General features: G+C 38.6%; 1 protein-coding gene across 2 annotated transcripts in view; it reads left to right on the forward strand.

The window, feature by feature from the left end:
* Positions 1–8,267: 8,267 nt before the first annotated feature.
* dot1l (DOT1-like histone H3K79 methyltransferase) overlaps positions 8,268–10,311 on the forward strand; it is a 27,581-nt gene continuing 25,537 nt past the window's right edge. For both annotated transcript variants that reach the window (XM_079244912.1, XM_079244911.1), the window contains exon 1: positions 8,268–8,566. In XM_079244912.1, the coding sequence (XP_079101038.1) occupies positions 8,486–8,566 (81 nt within the window). In that variant the 5' untranslated portion in view covers positions 8,268–8,485. The remainder of the gene's footprint in view (positions 8,567–10,311) is intronic.

The following is a 10,311-nucleotide window of genomic DNA, read 5'->3' on the forward strand; positions in this document are numbered from 1 at the left end:
CACTCCTCCGTATCATTACTTAAAACTTAAAAAGCCGTCTCATTTTCTGTCCTCACACCTTGAATGTCTGCCAGTATTTTATTCAGAAGCTGCCTTCTCCAACTAATTGTCAATCTGTTGGTGATACTTTTTTCTCTTTTGAAGAGATGTGGAAATAACTGTTAAATCATGAAATGCACAAAGTCAGACGCAGGTTGGTGCGCTTGGCTTTCCTTTTCTAAATTGATGTTCAGATGTCTTAACAGAGGGGACACGAGTTTGCGGTCGCTATAGATTTTTTTTTTTTTTTCTTTGAAAGCTGTCTCCTCACTTTCATGGCGAGCTGCACTGCTTGTTCCAGCAGAGTTCAGCATTTATATATTACTGATAAATGCAACTGGTCCTTTATTGGTTGTCTTTACAGCTTAACTTATGATGGCTTTTGTAGCAGAAGAGATTCCAAATTACGTTGACGGTGAAGTGTCACCGTTACTGTTCATCGCACTGAAGGTCCTCATCTTGTGAAATGAAGCTACCAGGATGCAAGTCTTCAGAAGTGTTGCTCTATAAATCTGATGTTAAGCTTGCATCATCGTTGTTTTTTTAACATGTTTACTGTCTGTGAAAAGATTAAGGGTTTTTTTTGTGTCTGCTATTCAACCCACTTGCTGATCTGTTTGAGACGACTGTTAAGACGAAGCCATCTCTGTTCATCCTCTAAATGGAGCCTATTGGCACTCCTTCATGGAGAAGGACCAGGTTTTGCCTTTTCTAATGTGATGTCACATATTCACAATGAATGGACCCTAAAATCTATTGCCTGCATCGGCTCCCCTCTCTGAGAAGCATCTGGTTAGCGAAAGGGTGAGTCGGCTTTAGTCAGCGAATGCATTTCTTATATCGATCTTTGTATGTGAATATGAAAAATCTGCACTTTTTCTCCTGATCTTGCTGTTACTAAGGGGGTCGGGTTTGTCCAAATGACACTTTTCTCTTTGTCCATCAGAGTGCATGCAAAATGAATGTGTTACAATGAACAATCTTTGAATCTTTACTTGGGGGGGGGGGAAGGCCCAAGGAAATGAAAATGAAAGGACAGGCCTTGTCCAAGTGAATTAGTCATCAATCAGACGTGTCTTTTGACCAGCATGTAAACCAAAGTGCTTACCAAGCAGGGTGGCACGAAACGCTCTACCAAATGTCGGCAAAGGAAGACGTTGCAGTATTCCCTGCTTCCTGTTGTAATTGTTTCAGTATGCATAGTTTATATCTCAGCTGAAGATTTTTAATATTTTTCTTTATAGAAGTTGCAGAAGGCTCTTGTTTCAGACATGATTGTAAGATCAGTTGCTTGGTAACACTACATTAAGTTCTTATTACAGAGGGGCTGGATCGGGCACTTTACAATGCCTGGTTGACAAATGTGAAGGGTCAACGCTTAACCTTGCACAGTATCACACATTATGTTATGAGGAACATTCATCACCATTATTACTGTACTTAGTTTTGGAAACATTTAGATAATGCTGTATTACATTTATATTCCTGTTGGGGGAAAATAAAACATTGTGAATGAATAACAGTAAAAGATATTTTGAGCCAGTGGAGATCGAACTGTCAGTAACGATACGCCAGCACAGGAATGCCACTGTTTAAGATGATTGTGCCAAAATGACCTGTTATATAGGTTTGTATTTGCTTTTTTTTTCTCCCTTTTTTTCCTGATTATATACATGCTGCTGTAAAAGCAAGGAGGGCTTTGAAGACTATTCTTGACATGTTGGCGCTAAAATCCAAAGTATACTTTTTGAAAACCATAAGGGACTGGGACTGAAACTGATCTTTGTTTCAATAAAATTCTTAAACCCTTATTTGGGAAATTCTGAATTGGTTGTTCGTGTCAGTTACTGTGGATTTTTTCCTTAAGTACATGTTACAGATTTAACTGTAATGAAAAAATATGTTTTTACTGAGAACAAGTTCATACTTTTTACTTTAGGGACAGCAATGCAAACTTTTTAATGTTAACACTGGCTTTCTATGGCTTCATTCATACAGGCTTGTAGGACCGCTGATGGCCTGTAGGTGGCAGTAGCTTCACACAACTAGTCTTCACACAAGCCTGTCACACCTTGTTTTGCTCATAAGACTAAAGTCTTTTTGTTTAGAACATTTTATGTACAATTGATTTACAATGTTAGCTAAGAGGTAATCTAGTTAACAAAGACAAAACCAAAAAAATATATATTTGTCTGTCACTAAGTTTTGAGTTTAACACTTATTTATACTGGTAATGGCCACAGATGTACAATGTATAGACAATTCCACTTGCTTTACATAAAACAAAAGCATTTCAGGTGGTTCAAATAAAGTACTAATTAGCATGAATCAACTAAATTCTAAAAAAAAAAATCCTAAAATACTTAGTTTTCCTCTGCCTATTGTTTTATATGGCTGGCAAACTTAACTGTGGTCAATGACACCTTCCATTAGATTGCATGTGAACAACAGGAAACGCAGTAAAGCCTCACTGTGTAGTCTACCTGAATGTGTTGAGTCTGATTGGCATCCTTTTATAGCCCACAAACATATGTTTACAGCCAAGCTGAATCGTGGAGCTAAAAACGGGCCTTGGCATGGCACAGCCAGCAGAAGATGCTCCAGTAAGGCAACACAGAGGACAAGGCTTGCTGTAATCTGACACAGTGTGAAAGATCCCAGAAATCTACACAGCGACTGTGTTCCAGTTGGCTGGGCTGGGCTTTGCTGTGCCTCAGCCTCGTTATGCTGGCTTCAATCCCAACGTTGGCCTCAGCACTGCTTGGGGAGCTGAAGGGGGGGGGCCCGGTCAGCAAGTTCACTATGGCAAGCTGCCATAACTCCCTCTCCTCGATATACAGTGGCATATACACTGACATATTTACACACACGCACCAGAGAGGCTGACAACTCCTACCCCCCCCCCCCCCCCCCCATAAGGTTTTTTTTAGTAGGTCAAGATTTGATTTCATCTGAGTTTTTGTGCAAAAGAGGGATCTACTTGCATCTAGATTCAGTGCTAGGCATGCATATCACTACTCCAATGCAAAAATGTAGGTTATGGTTGAAATGGAGGTCACTCAGACAGTTGTGATAACTGTGTGTTAGATTAGGCATGATGGAATCTCATAAGACACTTGAGTACAATGACTTCTTGTTACAGTGCTAGAAAGTGGTGGTTTTATCCATTTATACGAATCTCAGTAAAATATTACACATGTAAAGTATAAAATAAAACTGAAAATGTAGCATGAAAGAAGTTAGCAGGGGGCGCTTAAAAAACAGTGTTTTCAGTCTCATCTCTAAGACGTGACGGTTCGGGCAAATGGGTTTAGACAGAAGGAACTAATGCAGCATGGCAAATTTTGCTCTGCAAAAACGGTGCTCTGCAACAAGGCTGTAAACCGGCCGTTAAACTCATTTATATATAGTTTATATATATAGTTATATTTAAATCATTTCCAAACCAAGCTCTCTAGCGTTTTAAAGCTTACTCAGAACATACATAACTGATTGTTCCTTGCTGTGCCTGTGATACTTGTTTGCTGAGTGTCCTCTGGTGCGTGTTTGTTTGTTCTGTATATCTGTGGCCCTGCAGTGGACTGGTGACCTGTCTAAGGTGAACCCTGCCTGTCACCTGAAGGTGCTGGGATAGACATTAACTCTTCTGTAATCTTGCATTGGAGTAGGCTCTGAAAAATGAATGGATCACCGTGGATGATTTGTAAATGAAAGCAGCCCTCGCAGCAGGAAAAACTTTCTGGTGTATTTGCAGATACCACATTCTGGCTGATTTTAACTGCATCAGATAGATGCAAAAGGCTTGTTACAAACAGAGATGGTGCCTTTAAAAAGTTGTTTTGAACGCATTTGAGTGCATTACATCTGTCACGTGTGTACATGGTTTAGGTAAACTGGTTTGGATTTACCAGTTAAAGACGAACATTGTGAAATATAATCAGGTTGCACATGACTGAGCTTATTTCTGAACAATGCTGGTTCCATTTTAGAACAACAGACGACATTTCTGTGAATGAAAAAAGCCAAGCAAACAAGCAAAGTTCTTTTTCTTTGGACTTGTTCCTATAGTTAATGTTTTGATATAGTATGTAATGAATTAAAGACAAAAGGTCATACAATACTGCTTGCAAAATGATGTTGGGACAAGTCATAAAATGTAAATGCTGTGATTCATAAATATTTAAACTAATATTTTGTTTGCAATTGTACATAACTAGTTCAAAATGAGACAGTTTACTACTTCATGAAAAATGTGAACCTATCTTGAATTTGATGGACAAAGTTTGAACTGGGACACATTTACAGCCGACCAGCATCTTTTCTTTTAACAGGATTTTGTCAGTATCTGAACTGAGATGACCAGCTGCTGGATGCTTGGAAGATGAATCTTCTCCCATTCTTGTCTAATACAGGATTCTACCTGGTCAACATGTCTCAGCCTTCTTTGTTTTTTTTATTGCTTGCATAACTGTAGGCAGGCCCGTCCAGGATCTGGACTATTTCATATTGCTATAATGCAGCATGTCTTGCTGAAATAAAAAGGTCTTATAGAAAGAAACATAGCCTGTTGTAAATTCTTCATATTCCTTGTTGATCATGACTTTCCAGATCTGCAACAGGAGGACAGAGGACTTATAGTTCCCGAAGGTGTTTTTTCATGTGATTCTGTGTAAACACCCAAAGATCACAGGCCCCCAGTACTGATTTTCACCTTTAGTAGAAATATATCCAGATAATCAAACTTCTGATGCTTTAATGTACATCAGATTGTGTAAAATTATGTCTTCATAATTATGTTAAAAAACATTTTTCTGAAATTGTTGCTAAATTTGTAGGCCAGTTTTGTTTTTCTTGTCGTTGTATCTCTGTCTATCTTTAAAGACTCTGCCTCTCGCAGGTGCTCTTTTTGTACCTTGTAATGTCACTGACCTGTTGCAAAACAAGTACAGTTAGTTGTAAGATATTCCTCCAGCTGTTCCAAGTACTGCATATAATCCCAGCCTCTTCATAGTGAAATGTTTAACTTTCAGCACTTGTTTTTTGTATTCATGCAATATTTTTTTATTTATATTTCCACATTTATTTTTAGAATTGAGATATGATTTCTTACATAGCCATTTTCACTTGAGCTGTGAACTCTACATAATGACATGTTTGAGTCGCTACTCATCAAATGCCCCTGCGATATAATTGCAAAACTTGTAGAAATGTTCTTTTGTAAATATAGTTACGGCACAGCTCTTCCATTAAGACTTTGACCATGCTCATCGACCTGTACTTGTGTATTTATCAAAGGTTGACTCCATTTTTTGTGCTACAAATTTAATCGATGCAGCAGTGCTTTAAATTCTCTTCTCACAGATGACATGAACAAATGTATAAGAAAATGGCTTTTGGTTCACATTTGATGAACTCCGACACAGAAGGAAACTCCTTCCAACCCAAACACTTTTCACTGTGCAGCCATTTACAACCTGCTGCTTCCCATCTTGCAGCAGGTGTGTCAATCTCCTGCTCCAGTCAAATGAGGGAGAGAGAGTTTTCCTGCTTGATATGAATTAGTTTTGAAGAAGAGGAAGTAAAACTATGCAGGTTACAATGGATGTAATTCACCTATGTAAAAGCCCCCTTTTATTTAGTTTATTTAGAATAGAATTGTAAATGTGTGTCCGACACGATTGTAAACTTTGTTAAAAAGTGTGTTTGAGATAACTGCAAAAAGTTCACATGGAAGCTCTGTTACAAAAAAAGCCCTTTACAAATAAAATGTGTTTAGTGTTTGGATTACTGATGGCTTGGATTTTTGATCAAGTTTGGGTTATTTGTGACATTTTGCATAGTTGCAAATTCTTCATGGCTTCTTTCTTCGTGTGTTGGAGACATTGCTCGGATGTTTTGCTCCATATTGACATGATGGCTTCAGGCTGGTACTAGCAGATTTGACAGCTGCACATCCAGGATAAGAATCCCTTGTTCCACCACATTCCAGGGGTACACGATTGGATTGAGATCTAATGACTGTGTAAAGCCACTGGAGTGTGTTGGAGAAACCAGTTGGAGATTATTTGAGCTTTGTGACATTATGCTTTATCATGTTGGAAGTAGTCAGTTGGAAGATTTTACACTGTTGTCATAAAAAGAATGGACCTGGTCAGCAACAATTCTCAGGTAGGCTGTGGTGTTTAATGATGCTCACTTAATACCAAGGCCCAAAGTGTGCTAAGAAAATGCCTCCAATGGGTGGGAGGGAAAATCCTTGGAGATCAACTTGTCAGGCATCAATAATGATGCCACATTTAAAGTCCTTTTTAATACCTTTTCTCCCTCATTCTTTTCATGGGAATAATGAAGCCCTAGGGCTGTTTAACCCTTTATGTGGCTTTATGGGGTTATTGTAACAACAGAATGGAGGTCTTGGTTCATTCCAGAAGGACAATTTTAGGTTGAAATTTCTAATTTGAAGGTATTTTATTGAGTGCCCTATAAAGGGCTAAATCACAATGCATACATCTAACTAGGTTATTTTAATATAAATGATTTAGCAGTTTATATTATTGCTATATGTTATAACAACCTTTGAAAAAGGTATTTATTATTTTTAATGAAGGTTTAATGATTTTCTTATATAGTTTGTACATCTCTTTGGGCCCCTATCAAGTCATGGGGCCCTTAGAATCTTCCAGAAAAATTGGTCCATGCCTTTATTACTTCCAGACTGGATTACTGCAGTTCTTTATTTATGGGTTGTCCCAAATATGCCCTGAAAAGTCTCCAGCTGATCCAAAATGCTGCAGCGAGGGTTCTGATGAGAACTAGCGGGAGAGATCACATTTCACCAGTTTTAACCTCTCTACACTGGCTCCCTGTTAAATCAGGATAAAGTTTAAAATTCTTCTCCTTACATATAAAGCTCTCCATGACCAAGCTCCATTGTACATAAAAGATCTTATAGTTCCATATATTCCAAATAGAGCACTGTGCTCTCAGACTGCAGGTTTACTGGTGGTTCCCAGAGTCTTAAAGAGTACTATGGGAGGAAGAGCCTTTAGCTATCAGGCTCTTCTCTTATGGAACCAGCTCCCACCGTGGGTTTGGGAGGCAGATTCCCTCCACACCTTTAAGATCAAGCTGAAAACCTTCCTTTTCCATGATTCTTATAGTTAGGATATGAGCATCTCCTGAGTTGGAGTCTGCATGTACGGGACCCAACTGTCCAGGTTATGCTGTTTGCTCTTATACTTATGGGTAGTCTAGCCATCCATTTCTTATGTAGCAATGGGGATGTTACCTGATGCACTGAGAAGTACCTCGCTCTATTTCTCTACTGTATTAATGTATAATTATATGCCAATATTGCCGTCTCTAACTTATTTCTCCTTTTTTCCGCAGGTCTTCCTGAATAAGTGCAGTTGTACATGTTGATCCATCTTTCCTGTCGTCTCCACCCCAACCAGTCGAGGCAGATGGCTGCCCTCCCTGAGCCGGGTTCTGCCGGAGATTTTCTTCCTGTTAAAAGGGAGTTTTTTCCTTCCCACTGTCACCGTGTGCATGCTCAGGATGGGGGATTGGATCAAAGTCATGACTCGATGCAATCAGTTGGTTTCTATTATAGGACATGTATGAATTGGCTTGAAATGATGTGTATGTGGATTCGTGTGTGTAAAGTATGAAGTGGCGCAATACAAATAAAGTTTAATTGAATTAAAATCTTCCTAACTTTTCCCCTCCATATGGCTCCTCTGGTGTGTCCCAATATGACTGAAAGCTCTGGTTGAAGTTTATATTGACTCTTGTCTGTATCATTAAAAGTTTCATTAAGGTGAAGTTAATGTATTGTGTTTTTAGGTCTGAGTTAAACATGTTTTTTTTTGTTTTTTTTTAAAAAAAACAAAAAAAAAACCTTGTTAAATCTTATTTTATATTAATCGAGGAAATAACTAAGTTAGTTGATCATAGTTTAAAGTTAATCTGATATGTACTGTAATTATTCCGTTCCATGAGTGAGCGACTGCGTAAAATTGATCATTTGTACACTTACCTGTAAAAGATGCGTGATGTCACGTCTCACACGCGTCATGGCACTCAGCGTGCCGGCCCACGCTCACGCCTCTCGGTGACGTCTGCGTCCTCCCGTCGCCAGGGACCCCCTGCCATATTTATTCATGCCGGGCAAGATGGCGGCGATACGAACTCGGTGTTATTGCCAGTGGACATAACAAGGCATTTTATTCAAAACACATAGCAAGTCAGATATTAGTATAGACCCGACCGTGTCGTGTGTGTGTATTTACCACGTAACGTGCGTCGTGTTTTTAAATCAGCTAACTTTGAAGAATAATTTTTCTTAGAAAATGTTCACGTTGTGAGTCTCTCGCTAACCGACCAGCTGGCTAACAGTCACTAGCTAGTTAGCTATCATCACAGCCAAGCCGCCGTGAAGTGGAGAATGGGAGAAAAGCTGGAGCTCAAGCTCAAATCGCCGGTCGGAGCAGAACCTGCTGGCTATCCCTGGCCATTACCTGTATACGTAAGTGTTAAACTTCAAAACTCGGTTGTTACAGATTAATGTGAAGTTTTTTGGTTTTGTCTTTGTTAGCCAGATTAGCTGTTAGCTGACGCTGGCTAGCAGAGGAGCTACGGCACGCTCCTCGGAAGACGTGGGTCACACACCGGGCTGAATAGTGACAGCCACGATGGATCTGCCAACTATTATCACTTATCAGAGATTTAGATTGGTTTGCGGCTGTGCTGTCTCAACGTTTTTTACCAAAAAATACACGCATTTTAAGACATATTTGGTCAGATCAGAGTTTCAAGGTATTAATTCCATCAGTGACACCCAGTTTTGATAACCATGGTGTTTGATATTTGGGCAATTTTAACAGAAAACACGCAAAGCTGTGACATTTATACAAGCTACTGTGACATTTATACAAGCTGTAAATTTATACAAGCTGTAAATGGGAAATAAAGTTTAACTTATGACTCCTGCACATGGGGGATCCGGTGGTTCTGGCAAGTCATAAACCAGATCTGCAAAAAAACAACTTCTAGTGATTAATAGGACGGGACACTTTGCAACACCATCATCTAAAACATCTTTACGTGTATTACTTCTACATTTAATAATGCTTTGCTCTTTACTTAGTAATGGTGCATTCTGTGTAATGTTACAACTGTTCTTTTTCATATATATCTTACTTTACCATTTTATCGTTATTTTATTTTCTTAAGCTGTTTTTGTTCACTTGCTGTTTCTGTACAGCACTTTGGTCAGTTGTATGTTGTTTTTAAAGTGCTTTATAAATAAATATAGTATGGTATGGTATCTCATATCCTCATGAAAGAGAAAGAGCACTTGACTTGTTGCTAGTTTATACTCTTTAACACAGTTTATATCCAGTCTGGTGGATGCAATGCTCATGCTTGCAGAGAGAGAAAGAGAGATGTCTTTTATCTGAGTTGTATTTCTATTAAACTGTCAGCGGCTGATAGCAGTTGAGTCACCCAGTAGAGACGGAAAAGGAAACAGTTGCAAATTTTGTGGTTTTCCCAGTGGTGAGTTAACTTAAACTAACTTTTTCATTTATAGTAATTGTGGTGACACTGTCAGTACTGATAAAAAAAACCAGATGGATTTCTCAGAATGTCTCATTTAGGTTGTCTTTGTAGTGCTTTTCTCCACCCACACACCACCTTGTCTTGTCAGTTTGGTTCTTTCAGTTGTATTTAGTCTGTTTATGAGCATGAACAGAATGCATTTTGATGCCACTCAATCATAAGTTCTTTCCATTAGGTTTGTTTTTGTGCGCATTTCTTACATTTATGATCATAAAGGATGGAAAATAAAAAAAAACATGTATCAGGATTTCAATAAATTCCTGAGCTGTACTGATTGTTGTTAATGTTGGGAGTTGCCGTACATGCATTGAATTAGAAACAGCCGATGCATGTGGAGTTCTGAAATATGGAGCCCATTCGCATGGTGCTTTCCTCCTGTTTTCAAAGGGGAAACGCTTCCTCTCTCTTCTCCCTCCTTTCATGTCCATATGGTCAGCTCTGTTGGGAGGAACATATGAGACTTTTCCTGCTCAGAGATACTATATTAATAGAATTCAGATACATGTGCCAGTATTCAGCTAATTTTTTATTTATTTATTTTTTTTTTTGATGTTTTATGCTCAGGTCAAATTGTTGTTACTGCTGTTATTACTGTAATTACTTCCTGGTAACAAAACATGATTATTTTCATACATATATGTGTGTGTGTGT

Source organism: Telmatherina bonti, assembly GCF_933228915.1.
Source record: "Telmatherina bonti genome assembly, chromosome: 8".
In the NCBI taxonomy this organism is placed as follows: domain Eukaryota; kingdom Metazoa; phylum Chordata; class Actinopteri; order Atheriniformes; family Telmatherinidae; genus Telmatherina; species Telmatherina bonti.